This window comes from Ovis aries, chromosome 1 (assembly GCF_016772045.2).
Source record: "Ovis aries strain OAR_USU_Benz2616 breed Rambouillet chromosome 1, ARS-UI_Ramb_v3.0, whole genome shotgun sequence".
NCBI classification, from domain to species: domain Eukaryota; kingdom Metazoa; phylum Chordata; class Mammalia; order Artiodactyla; family Bovidae; genus Ovis; species Ovis aries.
Window position 1 is genome coordinate 219289124 of NC_056054.1, and position 19030 is coordinate 219308153.

Here is a 19030-nt window from a genome sequence, read left to right on the forward strand (position 1 = left end):
TCAAATTTCCATCACCCTGCACCCCCTTGTCAATGCATACATAGATAGCAACCCTTTATTGGCAAAAGGAAGAAAGATAACAGATGATGAATTTGATAGGGAGCTGTGAAGAAGTAATTTTGGTCCCATGTCTCTTGTCAATATCACGTTAAACGCTTTTATTTGGCATTAAATATTGATAACAAAATTGTCTATAAAAGAAATTCTGTGAATTATCTAAAAATAGAGGGAAGAGGTGATTATAATGAAACACGTTCATTTACCCACCAACATTGTGCAAATCAGTCAGCTCTCCTGGAATTTCTTGTTCCTCTTCCTCATGGTCTTCATCTTCATAGGAGAGAGGCAGAGAGGTGGCCACATAATGAAGCAGTTGAGGTGGGCTCTTGCATAGAAGACCTGGAAACTTCACAATGTCTAATTCTTCTTCTTCCCCTGGTTCATCATCTAAAGTTAAGACCACACAGAGAAATGCCTAGATTCCACATGCTGGTTAAAAGAAGGAAAAACTGAGCAAGGGTTGATGAGAGAAATGAGAAGCGTTTGAACTAGATAGCCAAGGCAGGGGGTAGCCGAAAGGTAAAAGTCTTTGAGAAGACCATTTCAAACAGTCTATTGTAAATGAAGGTGAGACACAGCAAGCACAGAGTGGAAACTGCCACGTGGAGAACAAAAGGGGAAAAGAAAAGATCTTAGTCTGTGAAGAGAGAAAGGGGAGGACAGGTTGAGTTAAAGAATATATGGTCTCCGTGCTCCTAAAGAACAAGACAAGGGCTGAAGTCATTTAGAAGAGATTTGATAGAATTCTTCACAGAGACTTACAGATGCAAGTTTTCCCATCACTTCCAATTCTATAGCCTTCCTCACAAGAACACTCATAGGTTCCAACAGAATTGATGCACAGTTGGTCACAGATGATGCTGACGTCCAGACATTCATCCACATCTAGGAAAATTCAAACAATGTCTGCTCTTTGGTGTAGAGATAAAATAGATATTATGAACTCGTGGGCATATTTGTCACCTTTATTAATGAATAACAACGCACTGCTATACAGTGCTATACAGAGAGTGTGCGTGTCTGTGTGTGCTGTTTGCTCAGACGTGTCTGACTCTTTGTGATCCCATGAACTGTGGCCCTCCAGGCTCCTCTGTCTGTGGGATTTCCCAGGCAAGAATACTGGAGTGGGTTGCCATTTCCTACTCCAGGGGATCTCCCCGACCCCAAATTCTTCCTCAAGAATATCCTGCCAATTATTTTCCTTTTATTCATTTCCAAGTTTACCATCATTTATCTATATGCATAGACAATGTCTTTCTGAGATCTCGTTCACAAGATTTTGATGAAGAATTTAAAACTTACATAGTCTCAGGCTGTGTATCATTTAGCAGAATGTTCATTCACTCTTGAATTATTCAACATCTATGGCAAAGCATTTATTCAATGCATAATTTTGTACATGACTTGTGGAGAATTTTAGAGATGGAAGAATCCTAAGTTTTGATCTCATACAACTTACTGGTGTTAAATTCACATCCGAGCCCAGGCTTTGGTCAGTGTGTTCATGATTCTAAAAGGTCATTTATGAAACTGAGCTTCTAGGCTGGCCTCAGATTGTGAATACCTTTTCCATTTGGACGTGTGTACCCAAGTATGTATATTCTTGCCATATAATCATCTCTTGGCTCACTCTGTTTAACAGCAGATGGTACATAAAATTCAATTTTTTTTGGCCCTGTTAATTGGATGGGAGGTGTAAGTAGTAATATGTTCTACTGTATTTAGAATATATAGATATCATAGTTGTATGTTCTTTGTTGTTATCGACACTGCAAGGCTGGGGAGTTTGGCATCTAAGTGAAGAAACATACCTAGCATCCTCAACAGAATGTAAGAATTTGCTTCTTTAATCAAAGAAACACTATTTTCTCTGAGGCATTAAAGTCTTCTTATGTAATTTGAATGTTATTGAAATAGATAATAATATTCTCATTTTTTATTTCAAGAAAAATATGGTTCAAAATAATGGTAATAATGACCACAAATAAAAATTTAAAGATTATATATTCAGGGTAAACTTGGTAAAGTAATTTTTTTTAGCAATGGCTTATATGAGCCCTTCACAAAAATGTGAATTTACTAAGTTCAAACTCCTCTAGGATAGGGGCCTCCCTGGTGGCTCAGACGGTAAAAAAATTGCCTGCAATGCTGGAGACTTGGGTTCAATGCCAGGGTCACAAAGATTCCCTGGAGAAGGGAGTGGCACCTACTCCAGTATTCCTGCCTGGACAATTCCATGGACAGAGGAGCCTGGTGCGCTACATACATGGGGTTGCAAAGAGTCAGGTAAGACTGAGTGACTAACAATTTCACTTCACTTTCACTTTCATGATATTATAAAAATATATGTCAGCTAGAAATCCTCTAAAAGGTAAGCAACAAATCAGTTAGAAAATTATAGAATGACTCATCTTGAAACTTACATTAGCTAGATTAACATCAGATATATAAAGGAATCTGATACTATGGCTCAAGAAATGGCAATCCTTTTGCTGCTGCTGTCTAATTAAAATAACTTTCAATAATCAACTCGGTTTCCAGTCATGATTACCATAAGGGACTCCTGTAGCATTATGCTATGGCTTGCTGGAATCTCTCACTTGCCTATGTGTATTAGGTTAGGTAAAAGGGATTATGGACCAATGAATATAATAATAATAATAATAATAATAATAGCTACTTTTAGTTGAGTGATTTCTTGACGTCAATCACAGTAGCAGGCCCTTTACATTGATTACATTTCTTGATTTATCCGGTAATCCCATAATTGTCTTCACTTTACTGATGAGGATTTGAGGCTCAGAGCACTTAGTGTCACCCAGGTTCATACAATAGTATGTGACTGGACCACAGAGAGATCCAAGTTTCTTTAAGGTGAAAGCTTCTTTCTCACCCTAACCCTCTGCCTCAGATATTCCTCCTCCATTGATTGCCCCATCACATCAGGGATTTCATGTTAGAGCTCAGGAATTTACCATCACATCCACAACCGTCAGAACTGATCTGAAAGCCTTCCTGACAACTGCATTCATAGCCTCCTGAATAGTTGATGCAGAGCTGGGCACAGCAGGCTTCTCCACTGTCACACTCATCAAGGTCTAAAGGGGCGAAAGGACATTTTTGTTATTTAAGAGATAGGAATTTAATCCACCTATAGAGATGCTGATAAGCTCCACTTCTAAATTAAAACCATTTTTACTAATTATTTTCTATTTCTCAGGCTACAGAGTACAGACACTGAATAAACGGTAACACAAAAAGAATGAGGCTTGCATTTAGGTTAATGTTTCTGACATGCTTCTCCTATGCCTAGTATTTATTTGAAAAGCATGTAAATAATCTCCAAATGCATTTATAAGCACAGGGAAAGAGCTCTCTGCTATTTTTCCCATTTAAACAGCAATCTGGTTGAATAGAGAACCTGAAGAACAACAATTAAAAAAAAAAAAAAACAGCTTGAGAAGCAGAGCTAAAATATTCCATTGAGTGAACATTTAACAGCTACAAAAAGGAGGCAGTCTTAGGCCCCTATGTGTGTGTTCTAAGAACTTTGGATGAAAGAATGCCTCCAAGGAAAAGAATTCGCAAGACTGGGAAGACAAGTGGTTAAAGGCAGTTCAGAGAGACCACAGACAAGCATCTTAAACATTATGTATTAAATTACAGAATATTTCATGGCATTTGCTTGAACTTTTCGATGCTATATTGATGGGGATGAGTTTTTACTAAAATTGGTGACACTATTACCCTGGAATGTCCTATCAGATAGACAGTTTCCTAAATTATGATCTTTAAGTCTCCTTTGGCACTGTCTTTCTAGAATTCTACAATCTGCCATGTATCTTCCTTTATTTGCCCTAGGGAAAATAAAAATTAATCAGAATAGATCAAACTGAAACCTTTCAGCAAAGGATTATTTATTCTAAGTTTTGAGATAACCTTTTGTAATATATTTGGCTAAGGGATAGAACAGACTCATCGCCCACTGCTAGACATCTGGAAATTGTGTGGTCAGGGTTTTTGGCTATAGGCCTTCAATTCTACCCGCTTTGTTGAGCTGTTAAGTTGGGTGGCCTGTCAGTGCTGAGTTTACAAAAATCGCTTTGCTCCATAACTACGTGAACAGCCACATATATAAAAGATCAGTGTCTCAATTAACCTTGGAAAGGGAACCAATGTAAGAAAAGGCAGACAAGAGAAAGGAAAAAATGTGCAATCAATTAACCATCATTAGGGGTCACCATAAAATATCTAAATGAAGGTCATTTGGACACAAAACATTCTTTCTCCTGCAAGATGTCACAAGCAGTGCTACTCATAAAGTTCTAGATATTTTTTTCCCCCTTTCTTACACTAAAACTTCCTTTGTCTTTTGGATTACATAGCATAGATATAGAAGGCAACGTTGCTTTTTAATTTTTTTTTAAATTTTTAAATTAGAGGATAATTACTTTACAATATTGGATGGTTTTTGTCATACATCAACCTGAATTCGCATTAGGTATACATATGTCCCCTCCTTCTTGAACCCCTCTCCCACCTCCCTCCCCACCCTATCCCTCTAGCTTATCAAAGATCATGGGCTTTGGGTTCCCTGTTTCATAAACTGGGAATTCACAAACTGAATTCCCACTGGCTATCCATTTTACATATGGTAATGTATTAATGTATATGTTCCAATGCTAGTCTCTCAAATATTCCCACCTTCTCCTTCCCCCACTGTGTTCAAAAGTCTGTTCTTTATCTCTATGTCTCCTTTGCTGTACTGCATGTAGGAACATCATACCATCTTTCTAGATTCCATATATATGCATTAATACACAATATTTGTCTTTCTCTTTCTAACTTACTTCACTCTGTGTAATAGGCTCTAGGTTCATCTACCTCATTAGAACTGACTCAAATACACTCCCTTTTTATAGCTGAGTAATATTCCATTGTGTTATATGTACCACAACTTCCTTATCCATTCATCTGTTGATGGGCAGCTAGGTTGCTTCCAGGTCCTAGCTATTGTAAATAGTTGCTGTAATGAACACTGGGGTTAAAATGTTATGTTTTAAGTTTTTTTTTGGGGGGGGTGGTTTCTTATTTCAAGATTTTTTTTTGAAGTATTATATACTACCAGAGCCTCTAAATACATCTGTCTCATTATTCCTTATTCTAGCTAGTAAGAAGCACAATCACATCATATTAATGGGAAAAATGAGTTCTTCAATTTATCATTTTATGATCCATTTTGGATTCTTCTTCTATTTCCTCTGGGGCTATTTCTTGTCTCATGTATAGAACTCATTAGAAATCCCATGCATCCTTTCTTAAAATGCCCTGTCCCTTCAAGCCTTATATCATGTTTCCTTAAATTTCTTTATTCCTTCTCAGATCTTTTTTTTTTTTTTGGTAAGATCTTATTTTTAATTCCTCTGCCTCTCTGGTGATCATATTTTCCCTCATTGGCCAATATACCAAATATCACAATACTGCAGAGAAATTCACCTGTAAATTTAGCCCTAATCAAAAATACAGAATCAATGATAGCAAGTAAAACAATTAAACATTTCAACTATGACTTCAGAAAAGCATCAAAAGTAAACCTTGAAAGGACCTGATCTTCTGTATCTGTCTCCCACACATAGTCACTGAATAAAGCACCAAAGAGTAGAATATTTTTTTTTTTTCTGATAACTACCAATTGTTAAAATCAGTCAACTTATTGCTGGTGAGACACTTGTATTTTGTATAGCTGTCTTTCAAACTGTGTTAACACATCACTAGGTTTTATCCCTAATAAATGCTTGCATTTGGGCAAGACTGACCATTTGCAGACTAGATAACTTATCTTCACATTTATTTATATGTTCTCATGTAAGAGGAAGTTGATTCTAAAATAAGCTAAAAAGAAAATTATTTCTCTCATGCATGAATGTTTTTACAAAGCATTCATGCCCTTAATCTGTTCTCAGGCAAGTAGGCAGACTATATATATGCACACTCCAAACAAATCATTGCCTTTACTCTAGAGAATATTTGGTTTTTAGGAATGAGTGTTATTTATTGTTGGAAAATGAAATAAACTTGAGCCATCAACAAAATAATGTCATCATGTTGACTGCTGAAATCTCATAAATATGTAATTTTCTATATTTTGACCCTGGCAGATGTGATTTTTGCTGGCTGTAAATATGAACTTTACCAAATTGTACTTTTCAAAGAATCAGGAAAGATATCAAATTATAAGCTTCAAACAAAAGCCTTAACAAAATTCCAGTTTCCCTTAACGAATAGTCAAAAGAAGAGGATAAGAAGGAAGGAAGGGAGGGAAGGAAGAAGGGAGGAGGGAAAAATAAAAGAAGTTCTTTATTTTTTCCAGAGATCCAAATGCTAGCAAGGTAGAAATCTATAAGCATATTTTTAATTACGTAAGAAGGTGCAAGGCAAGCACCTGGCTTCATTAAGCTAACCACTGTAGACTCTGAGAAAAATGCAGAAGGTGATGTTGGATTAAGAAATAATAAGCAAAGACATTGTTCTGGTTTAAAAATTTATGAAACCCAAATACTTTAAAATCCCCTAAAGTTCACTCTGTTACATTAGTGCCAAACTAAAAAAAATCCCAACAACTTAGGCTTTTGAAATTCACCTCTTTACTTATGGTACTTCAATTTATTTTGAGCTACACTGAGTAGCATTAGATGGTCAAAGTTTTTTTTTTTTTAGTACTCATATCATAATTTTTAAGAAATATTTTTTGATAAAATGTCATAAAAGAAAACATGCAAATAGGGTATCCTAATTTGCAAATGATGACAAATTGTTTTAGAGGCTTGTAGGTGCTCTCAGACCCAGGGCACATAGTAATTTAGTTTGATGTTCATGTTCAGTAGTTCAGTTGTGTCTGACTCTGCGACCCCATGGACTGTAGCCCACCAGGCTCCTCTATCCATGGAATTTTCTTGGCAAGAATAGTGAAATGAGTTGACATTTCCTTTTCCAGGGCATCTTCCTAACTCAGGGATCAAACCCGAGTCTCCTGCGCCTCCGGCACTGGCAGGTGGATTCTTTACCACTGTGTGACCTGGGAAGCCCCAACGTATTGCTGAATGACTACTGTGTGCTGATACCTGGCCACACCGAGGTCTGAGGTCTGTAAGGTTTGTAGGAAACATCACCTTGGGAAGTCTATTATGTAAATAAAGGAAAAAATGCTCTTTCTTTCAAGAGCTTTTTACAAAATGCAACAGTATACCAGGAAAGTCTGAGGCAAAATAGCTGCTTCCAACAATAGGGAGGCTAAGAAAGAGGGATAGAGTGATGTCAGGGAAATTTTTTGCAGGAGTAGGAACACTAGAGATGCTCATTCTCCCAATTTTTGGTAGATATTCCTTTTTCTCAGAAGTTCTAGATTAAACATTTCACTATGGAGCAAGCTGAGGTGGAATATATTCTTCTCATTGTCTCCAGTGATACGTTTTAATAATATTTTGAAAAAGTTATCCTTTCCTATGGCTTTGAGCTGGGTTTCCCAAAGAATAATATCTTCTAATGTTTGATTTTGGAATGTAGCTACCTGCCATGTCAAAGTTGAACATGTATCCAAATTATCACCAAGTTGAAAACCAATGAACATGATTTGCTTCTGCTTGAGGTGGAGAGAATTAGGATGGCAGCATTTGTTGTTTGAATCACAAATTACATTAAATGGTTAGGTAAGCTTTGGAATATTTTCCAGAAATAAAACTGTTAAGTCACGTATATCGCTAATAAGTTTTAAATCTTCTTTAACTTCAAAGTAAGTATCTTGAAACACTATGATATCTTCTTTCAATAAATATTTCTTTTACATTATCCAGTAGCCAAAGACACTGTTCATTTTACTTGTAGTTTGAGAGTTGTGGCTACATTACAGCACCAAGTATTAGAGAAGAAAGGGCTAAATGAATCCAGGGCAACTTCTGAGGGAAGATAGCATTCACCATACATTACCTCTGCATGTTTTCTCATCTGAATCGAGCCGGTGTCCATGGTTACAGGAGCATCAGGGCCCATCAACTGCATGTTCACAGTGATGGGAACAACCACCATTGTTCTTTTCACAGCTATTGACAATTTCCAATTCAATCCCTTTCCAAAACAAGCAAAGGGAGGATTATTAGCATAACAACAGAGAAATATGAATACATGGCAATAATTGGTGCTCTCTCTCTGTTGGGAAGAGGACAAACTTTATTGGAAATTTGTCAACACTCTGAGCATATGAAAGTTTGAGAACTATTAAGCATTGTACATATCTGACAATGAAGTAAAGTGTTCAGTCATGTCCTACTCTTTGTGACCTCATGGACTGAGCCCTCTAAAGCTCCTCTGTCCATGGAATTCTCCAGGCAAGAATACTGGGTAGCCATTCCTTTCTTCAGGGGATCTTCCCCACCCAGGGGTTGAACCTGGTCTCCTGCATTGCAAGTAGATTATTTACCATCTGAACCACCAGGGAAGCCCTGTAAATATTTATATCATATCAAAATAATAATAAACCTATAAATAATATTAAAATGACAAGGTGATACAGAAAGGTAATGAGTCCACCAGTGGTTATTAAACACATCTTAAAGGATACTTACCTATGGCAATTTTTGGTATTTTCAGAGTGTAAATATATATATGTGTGTGTGTGTGTGTGTGTGTGTGTGTGTGTGTGTGTGTACTGAATCAATGATCAGAAAGCAAATAGTTTGACAGTTGACCTATCTGTTCTCAAACTAATGATATGTTAACATGTGCCCCTTTCCTAGGCTGTGAGCAGTGTATGGAACAAAATAATGGAACAAAAGTATGAATACAAAACCAATGAGTTAGCTGATTATATGTAACTAGCATCATAGCTATGATGTATACAAGAGTCATTTTGTATATAAACATCCTATTAATTCAAACACCAATTTGCTGATTGTGGTACATGCCACTAATTTGGGGCATTTGAGGGGACATCCACCTCAATATATAGATGCCAATTTTCCTGAGCACACAGGTATTATAATCAATCATTTTCTAAGTGAGAAAATGAAAAATAAAAGAAAGCTTTGAATCATTGTGAAAAATATGGAATTAGATACTCTGCTATTTTCACCATTGGTCTCTATTGTTCTTCATTTGTGTGCTTGGACACACCTCTAATGAGAGTGACTACGTTGGTTCATTTCCTTCCATTTTTACCTCTTGAATCCTTTGAAAGAAGAAAGATGGGAAAGACCAGAACAAAGACACTCAGGGTTGTGGCATTCTTTGAGAGCCTATATTACGATTTAACTGCTGAGGTATCTGCTATTTTTCTTATGGTTACAGTACAGAAATCATGCTCCCAGATCTCAGCCTCCTGTCTATGGTAGGTAGCAGCCTTATATATCCCGGAGCAGCCAGGACATATCCCTGTCTTTGTGCTCATCCCTCTCTGCCTTCATCATCTTATATTACCCAGCACATAACAGATGTTCAAAAATAGGTTTTGAATGATTGACTAAACAAAAGAAGGATTATGCTAATCAATTTATTGTTGAAAATAAGAATGCCTTTGGGTTTAGAAACAGCTAGTTTAGAGCTGAGCTAGATGAGAAAGCTAAAGGAAAGACTGAAATAATTAAGGGAACTGATATTTTTCACAATATGTTAACATATACTCTTTAGGGAGACAAATTTCAAATTTTGGCTCTGGTTCTTGTTTTTCTCCTGTGATCAATGTGGCTCTAAGATTGCTGGAGGTAATTTACTTTAAAAATAAATGGTATTATTGGAAGCTCACAAAAACTATACGAGGCTAAAACAAGTACATACTCACCTATAACTTACCACCAGAAGTAAATGTTTTTGACATGGATGATACAGTTAAACTATCATACTTAAAAATATTCTTTAAAATGTTTAAAAACTGACCCCTGTGTTTTCTCATAGCAAATAATCATTATTTGCTCAATATATTAAATATGCATTAAATATGTATGGAGTTTAAGTTCACTATATATTGCCTGGTAGTTGTAGAACATTTTATTTAACCATGCTGGATCTGGAATTTTTAAATTACTAACCACAAGATAGTGATAGTTCATTCACAGAACACACTGAGGATTCAACATTTATGCTATACAGTATTTTGAGGACTTCTGAAAAGAAATGACATAGGTACAAAATATCGTTGTCTTAGGAAAAAGTTAAAACAATATTTGCCTAAAATAGGCTGCTATATGAAGAATACATAATTTATTGTTAAATATGACCATGTTCTGAAAACATTTACTCCACCTACAAGTTTTGAAACATTCATTTTCACCAAGAGAGTTCTGTATGTCAGTTAGTAAATATTGAGGTCTGGTGAGAGCTACACAAAGAACTTAGCCAAATATTCACATAAGGGAAATAAATGTAAAAATACACTTCAACCAAATGTATTCAACTCTAGGGCAAATTGCTTTCCCAAGTAAATTCTATGAAAGCTTGAACCTCACGACTCATTAGCAATAATGGCCCCCTCTTTCATGATAACTGAGAATGCACCAGTCTGATCGCAGGAATTTTTATCTCAGGCATCTGTAAAATGTCCTCATCTCCTAAACCTCTGACCACATTAAAAGCCAAAATATTAATAATACAGAAAAATCCATCGACATTTCTCTCTGCCTGAAAGAACTCCTTGGGGCACCAAGAGAAAGACTCACTTTGGAAAAAGTTATATTCTAATTAGTAGTTAATTCTTCCCTCCCATCTTATTTAGTTTGCTCTTTAAAAGATAAATATCACCGCAGCAAAACTGCCCTGTCTTCCGTAGAAATAAACCAACAGAGCTTATGGCTACACTGGCAACCCAGGCATTAAATAAATGTAGAGCTTTATGCAGTGGAGGAGAATGAAGAAGTTAGTGACCTTAAGACTGAATCTTCATGAGAGAGCTTAGATAAGAACACTGGCTGATTTATTCTGCTTGTCACTATCTTTATTCTTCTTCATGATCAAAGCTGATCAAGAGATGTATGATGTACACAAGCACATAACAAAGTTAAAAGGATAATATATTTGGAGCTTAGAGACACTAGTTCAAGTCCTAATTCAGTCACTCACTAATTTTGTATCATTGAACTTTGGGCTTTGGCCCTGATGGGAGAGAACTGGGAAGGGCATCTTTGGAGCTGAGATCAGAAATCAGACATGGTACAGGCATGTCTAGACAGGCATCTAGGGCTGCCCCTCACCCTGCTGGTTCTTTCCTTCTTGCTGGCTCCTTTCCCTTGAGTTTTACACTGGAGTTATTACTATCCAATAAATATTGCAGGACAGAGGTGGTGATGGATGACAGACTCCTCACAAAGGAGACCCATGGGTCCAAGAGAGCCCCAATCCAGAAGAACTGAGACTTAGTCCTGTGGTCTCCAAAGAGGATCATGATGCTGACCACATTCTGTGGACTCTGGGCTCCTATTTCATTGAATTAAAATGAGGGGGTTGGCCTTCTAAGCTCCCACTCCCACCCTACTCCAGTGGAAAACATTCTAAGGAGCTCTTACTTTGGCAAGTTATTCAGCACAATCCTTTTATTCCTCTTGCTTAATACTTGTAAAATGCTACACATTCCTGGGCTGCGATCACTGTCACTTACTGTAACACTGTTTTCCATCAGCTCCCAGCTCAAAACCAGGTTGGCAAGCACAAGTGAAAGATCCCACTGTGTTCACACAGCGATGGCTGCAGGGAGCAAGTCTTTCAGTGCATTCATTTAGGTCTGCAGAAAGATACAGAGGAGCTGTGTCTTTGGAGCTGGAATTAATACTTATTTACAAACTATAAACATGAACGAAAGCATCCCCTCCCCTTCAACCCCTGACAACAATGCCAACAAATATGACAGTAAAATATCACATAGGCTCCATATTTGCAAATAAACCAATGTAAAATGATAAGAACTCTGTGGCAGGTCTCATTCATGTTCTTAAACGCTTTTTCCTATTAGAACCCAGTTCTTATTGTTGTTTAGTTGCTCAGTTGTGTCAAACTCTTTGTGATCTCATGGACTATAGTCTGCCAGGCTTCTCTGTCCATGGGATTTTCCTGGCAAGAATACTGGAGTAGGTTGCCATTTCCTTCTCTAAGGGATCTTCTCCACCCAGGGACTGAACCCACATTGCCTGCATTGGCATGTGGAGTCTGTACCACTGAGCCACCTGGGAAGCCCCATGAGAAACTACTGCTATCTATTAATTTGAAGAAAGAGAAAACAAACAAAAATAGGCCTTTTCTATCCCGTAACAATACAGATAGAATACTTGAATTTGTCATTGTGAATATATATCAAATTCTTAACCAAAATTGGTATCTCTCTGACTTAAGACAGTACAAGTGGCCCCACACAATGCAGATTTGGAGTCTTCTTAAGTAGCAATCCATAGTATATGTTCCACATATGATCGTCACAGTGCCATTTAAAACCTGGTGCCCTCTTTTTCTCGACAGCAATAGACAAGTCTATTCAGTATAACATCATTTTGTGGCCCAGGAAGTTTATGCTCCCCTTACTCCACCCCTGCCTTAAATGGATAGGTTTCACCATCATTTTCCCAAATAGAACTTCCTCCTTATATTGTCCTGCATGTCACTCCCACCAGGACTCTTAATTTAAGAGAAATGCTTATCTTTCTAAGGTATTTACAAAACTCTAAGTATGCAGTAAATTTTGGGACAGTCTTTTTAGGAATAACACACTAGATATCAAAATAAAAATTTGAAAAAGATATTCTATAAATTATGGCTATATATATATTTCTCAGTCTTCCACAGGTATTTAATAAGATCCTATTTTGTGCCAGATACAGAGCAAGGTAGGTTCTACGTAAACAGAGGACTAAAGCATAAATGTTCTCTGTCACAAAAGTATGTTTAACAATCTACAGAAAGTTTTATCTTATTTTTGGCTTAGAGAAAAAAAAACTAATTTAACACTAATTTTTATGTCTAATTCTTTTTCAATTTCTCAAAGCATTTATCAGTCACATTAGTCAGGAAACATTTTGTATTTTCTTAATTAACCCCAATAAACTGTTTTTCATTTCATGGAAATGTCGTGATGAAAACGAAGGATTCTGTGATTTCTCAGAAGTTCTTGAAACAAAGACAGTCCCACAGGAATGACTTCATTTATTAGTTCTGGTCATGAAGTAATTTATCACTTTCATCTTTAAATTGAAGTATATCTGTTTTGCTATTTCTAGGAAATGGAAATATGTAACCTTGTATTTCTAGAGTTTCTTTCTCTTTGGTTTTAATTATTCCTAACTTCTGAGAACACTCATTTGCACATACTTGATTTTCAAAGGTTAGCCCCACCTTCTGTAGCCTATAATAAAAAACTCTCTGTGCAATTATGGAAGGTTTTAAAATATTAATTTTGGAATTCACTTCAGAATGAAAAACAGAAAACAGAAAGAATTAATTCTGAAACCACACCAGATTATTTTTTGTAGCTAAAAATTTCACTGAGCTTTTGTATTGAATAGTATCATAAAAAATACCTTTCAGAATAATCAAATAAATATATAAGTGTTTCTTTTTAAGCATAAATGAAAACACCTTTCTCCTAGCTGCTCTGACTATTCAAAACTGAATTACCACAAAATTGCAAACAATTACCCAATTAATCCATCAGCTTCAACTTCTTACCGGCACAGGCCTTTTTGTCTTCAGATAGTTGGTACCCTGGGTGACAGGCACACCTGGCCACGCCATTCTCACTCTGACAGATGTAGGCACATCCATTCCCACCCGTGCAGGGGTCCATCTCTAAAAGCAATTAAGCAGTGAGAGTTTGTAATTCAATAACTGTAGAAAAATGTGCAGAGCAGAAGTGTAGATTAAGATACAAGAGAACTGGGAACAGAGGGCTTCTCACGTTAGAATGATAAGGCCTTTGGAAAGTCTTTCCCACTTTCAAATGATACTCATCTAACAAAAGGTTCCCCATTTTCTGATCTGAATTCCAAAATCTGAACAAATCTACACATGAATCAAGGTCAAAGAACTGGCCAATTTTACTCTTTTTAAAAGTCTATCTGCTGTGCTCTCGTACCCAAAGTTAAATAGAGCCAGCTGGAAATCCTCCACACACTTTTGCATTTTTTTCTCTTTCTCTCCCCACTTACTCTACTCATTTGCACAGCAGTTATCCTCATATAAACCTTCACCTCTGCTCGATTTCCTCTGCCTTGGAATAAGCAACCACGGTGTGAAGAAAAGGCCAACTGGAGTAAAATGGAAGAGTCTTAGCTACAGCTACCATGGAGATGGAATAAAGAAGTTCACATCCCACTGAAATTAGTCAGTGACCTCCTTCTGACCTCCTCCCCTTACTTGCTCTTTTCTTAGTCTCAGTCATACTCTTTGGAAGACCAAAGTAATGTAAAGCCACACGTCCTATCCAGAGTACCTTGTTGAACTCATGAGTTAAGTGATCCTGGTCTAAGAATGAGAAACAGCTTTGTTTCTACATTATAAGCTGCTGGGGTGGGAATGTCTACTCTTGCATGCTCCCCTTTCCTTTTTTAAAATAATGCACAAAATACAAAAAAAGCAAAACAATGAATAAAGCTACCTTGTCCCCACATTTACCCAGTTCCATGCAACCACTATCATACATAAATGCTTACATGCTTTCATTAGTTTCTTGCAAACTGTTTCAGACTTTATGAAAATATAAGTGATACAAACATCTTCTATCACAGATACAATACACATTGTTCTGCTTCTTGCTTTTATGTAGGGAGAGATTGAATTAAATTTGTAGATCAATTTGGGGGAGTATTGTCATTTGAACAATATTAGGTTATCTGATCCATGAACACGAGATGTCTTTCCATTTATTTTAGGATCTAACTTATTTTAACAATGTTTTATAGTTTTCATTACATGATTTTTGCACTTCCTTTGTTAAATATGTTCCTATGTATTTTATCGTATTCAATGCTATGGTAACTAGAATCATTTGTTAATTTTATTTCCAGATGTTTTAGTTGCAAATGTATAGAAATCCAATTGATATTTTACATTTTGATCTTTTATCATGTAACTTAGCTGAATTTCCTTATTATTCTAATAGCTTTTATTTTTTAAGGTATATTCCTTAAAATTTTCTGTTATAAGTTCCTGTCATCTGCAAAGAAAGACATTTTACTTCTTCTTTTCTAATCTGGATGCCTTATATTTTCTTGCCTTTTTGCTTTGGCAAGAATGTCCAGTACAATGATGAATAGAAGTGGTATGAACAGATATCTTTGCCTCATTCCTGATTAGAGGTGGGGAAGCTTTCAGCATTTCACTATTAAGTAAACATTAGCTGTGTGTTTCTCATAGATTCCATTTATTGGCTGCAGATGCTCTCTTCTATTTCTAGTCTGATGAATTCTTTTATCATGAAAGGGAATTAAATTTTGTCATTTTTTTAAATCTGCATCTGTTGAGATGATAAGGTTGGTTTTAATATGGTATATTTTTAAATACATAATTTTTAGATGTTGAACCCATCTTGATTTCCTGAGATAAATCCGATTTGATCATAGTGTATAGTTCCTTTTATGTGTTGTTGGATTTGGCTTACTAGTATTTTGCTGAGGATTTTTACATATACAAGCATACAAGATTATGGTCTGTAGTCTTCTTTTTTGTGAAATACTCGTCTGATTTTGGTATCAGGGTAATACTGGCCTCGTGGAATGAGCTTGGGATTATTTTCTCCTCTTATATATTTTGGGAACACATTTTTCAACCGATGAAAAGAAAACAACTCAGAATCCTATACCCAGCAAAATCACCCTGCAAGAATGAAGGAGAAACCAAGATATTCCCACATGATGGAAAACTAAGAGAATTTATCTCTAGCAGATGATTCTGAAATTATGTTATTTTTTTCTAAATAGAAAGGAAATGATTTTTAAAGAAAGGAATGGTGGAGCACCAAGAAAAAAAGAAAGAACAATAGCATAAGAAAGAGCAAGAATAAGAAAAATATGAATATATACATATATACAAAATATTATATATGCATTATATATACAATATATAGAGAAACATATAAATACAATAAACTTTGCTTCCCCTCATGAATCTTCTAAATTATACTTAATAACTGAATAAAACATAACATTGTCTAATATGGTTCTAAATGTACATAGAGAGAATAGTTAAATAATTATATAGGAATGGAAAAGAGTAGAGAGAAAGTAGTTAAGGTATCATACTTCACTTGAACTGGTAAAAATGATACTACTGGTAAATAGTTATACACAGTATAATACCTGACAATCAGGAAAAAGCTAGGTAAAGATATACATTCAAAATTGTTATGAATAAAGGGAAATGGAATTCTAAAAAAATGTTATAGTATTGTATAGGAAGACATGAAAAGATTCAGAAAAATTTAATAAAACAGAAATAATAAACAGAAAAAAAGAAATGTCAAACAAGTTGTGTCATTACATGACTACATTCATGTAAATAACTTACTATGCCAATTAAAAGGCCTGGTTTTGAAGAATGACTTAGAAAACATGACCTAACTATATGCTGGCTACATGAAACTCACTCTAAATATAATGATATAGGCTGGTAAAAAGTATAAGGATGGAAAAAATACATATCATACAAACACTGATCAAAAGAAAGCAGGAATGGCACCATTAATATCAGATAAAGTAGATCTCAGTGCAAAGAAAACTACCAGAGACAGAAACATATAATAATAATAATAATAATAAAAGAATAATAAAAGGGCAATTGACCAAGAAGACACAACAATTCTAAATGTATGGGTTGCCAGGTGACACAGTGGTAAAGAATCTGCCTGCCAGTGCAGGAGATGCAAGAGACACAGGTTTGATCCCTGAGTCGGGAAGATCCGTTGGAGGAAGAAATGCCAAACCATTCCAGTATTCTTGCCTTGAAGGTTCCATGGACAGAGGGGCCTGGAATGGTTTGGCATTTGGGACCCATTTTGTCCATGACGTCCCAAAATGTTAGACATGACTGTGAATGCATGCATACACACACATATGCACCAAACAATCGTACTGCAAAATGTGGGAAACAAAAGCTGATAGAAATGAAGGAGAAATAGACAAATTCACAATTTTGGTTGTAGTCTTCTTTATTTCTACTCTTCTACCTATTAAAACTGGACATAGAACAACAGACTGGTTCCAAATAGGAAAAGGAGTACATCAAGGCTGTATATTGTCACCCTGCTTATTTAACTTCTATGCAGAGTACATCATGAGAAATGCTGGGGTGGAAAAAGCACAAGCTGGAATCAAGATTGCCAGGAGAAATATCAATAACCTCAGATATGCAGATGACACCACCCTTGTGGAAGAAAGTGAAGAGGAACTAAAAAGTCTCTTGATGACAGTGAAAGAGGAGAGTGAAAAAGTTGGCTTAAAGCTCAACATTCAGAAAACTAAGATCCTGGCATCTGGTCCCATCACTTCATGGCAAACAGATGGGGAAACAGTGGAAATAGTGTCAGACTTTATTTTGGGGGGCTCCAAAATCACTGCAGATGGTGATTGCAGCCATGAAATTAAAAGACCCTTACTCTTTGGAAGAAAAGTTATGACCAATCTGGATAGCATATTGAAAAGTAGAGACATTACTTTGCCAACAAAAGTCCATCTAGTCAAGGCTATGGTTTTCCCTTTGGTCATGTATGGATGTGAGAGTTGGACTGTGGAAAAAACGCTGAGCACCGAAGAATTGATGCTTTTGAACTGTGGTGTTGGAGAAGACTCTTGAGAGTCCCTTGGACTGCAAGGAGATCCAACCAGTCCATTCTGAAGGAGATCAGCCCTGGGATTTCTTTGGAAGAAGTGATGCTGAAGCTGAAACTCCAGTACTTTGGCCACCTCATGTGAAGAGTTGACTCATTGGAAAAGACTTTGATGCTGGGAGGTATTGGGGGCAGGAGGAGAAGGGGATGACAGAGGATGCGATGGCTGGATGGCATCACTGACTCGATGGACACGAGTCTGAGTGAACTCCAGGAGTTGGTGATGGACAGGGAAGCCTGGAGTGCTCCGATTCACGGGGTCTCAAAGAATTGGACACGACTGAGCGACTGAACTGAACTGAACTGAACCTATTAAGAACAGAACAGCCAGAAAGAAAATAATCAACAAAAGCCACTATCAACCCATAAGATCTAATTGACACAAAACACTACATTGAACAACAGCAGGATATATATTCTTGTCAAGTGCCTACAGAACACTAAACTAAACACATTTTCTATGTGCTCCATAGGCCATAAAAAATCTCAATGGAATAAAAATAAAAATAAAAATTAAGTTGAATAAAAATAAAAATTCAATACCAAAAATTTGAGGACACAGTTAAAGCAGTGCTGAGAGGTAGAGAAAGAGGGAGAAAGATTTGTGGTACTACATCCATTGGAAATTATCTCAAATCAATAATCTAAGCTTCCACTTGAAGAACTCAGAATAAGAAGAGCAAAATAAATCCAAATCAAGTAGAATGAAGAAATAGTAAAAATGAGGGCAGAAAGCAATAAAATTAAAAACAAAAAGATAGATAATACTATTGAAGCAAAGAGTTAGTTCTTAGATCAATAAAATTGGCAATGGTGACTGACAAAGAAAGTAAAAAATACAAATTACCACTGTTTGGAATGAAACAGGGTATTACTATAAACCCTGATGACATCAAAAGTATAGTAAGACAACAAGTGTGCTGAATTTGGCAACTTGGATGAAATGGGCTAATTCCTTAAAAGAAATGCAAACAACACAACTCAATCACATGAAACAGAGAATGTATATAGCTCTATAAATCTGAAAAAAGTAATTCATAATTTAAACATACCCCAAAGAGAAATTTTCTGGCCTAGATAATTTCACTGAATAATCCTACCAAACTTTTAAGGAAGAATTAACAT

General features: G+C 36.2%; 1 protein-coding gene across 1 annotated transcript in view; it reads right to left on the bottom strand.

Moving 5' to 3' along the window:
• Positions 1-19030, bottom strand: part of LOC101114669 (EGF-like and EMI domain-containing protein 1) — a 575484-nt gene that overhangs the window by 88049 nt on the left and 468405 nt on the right. The window contains 6 exon segments of the mRNA XM_042243830.2: positions 268-447; positions 823-945; positions 3036-3158; positions 8044-8181; positions 11699-11821; positions 13753-13872. Coding sequence (XP_042099764.2) covers positions 268-447; positions 823-945; positions 3036-3158; positions 8044-8181; positions 11699-11821; positions 13753-13872 — 807 coding nt within the window.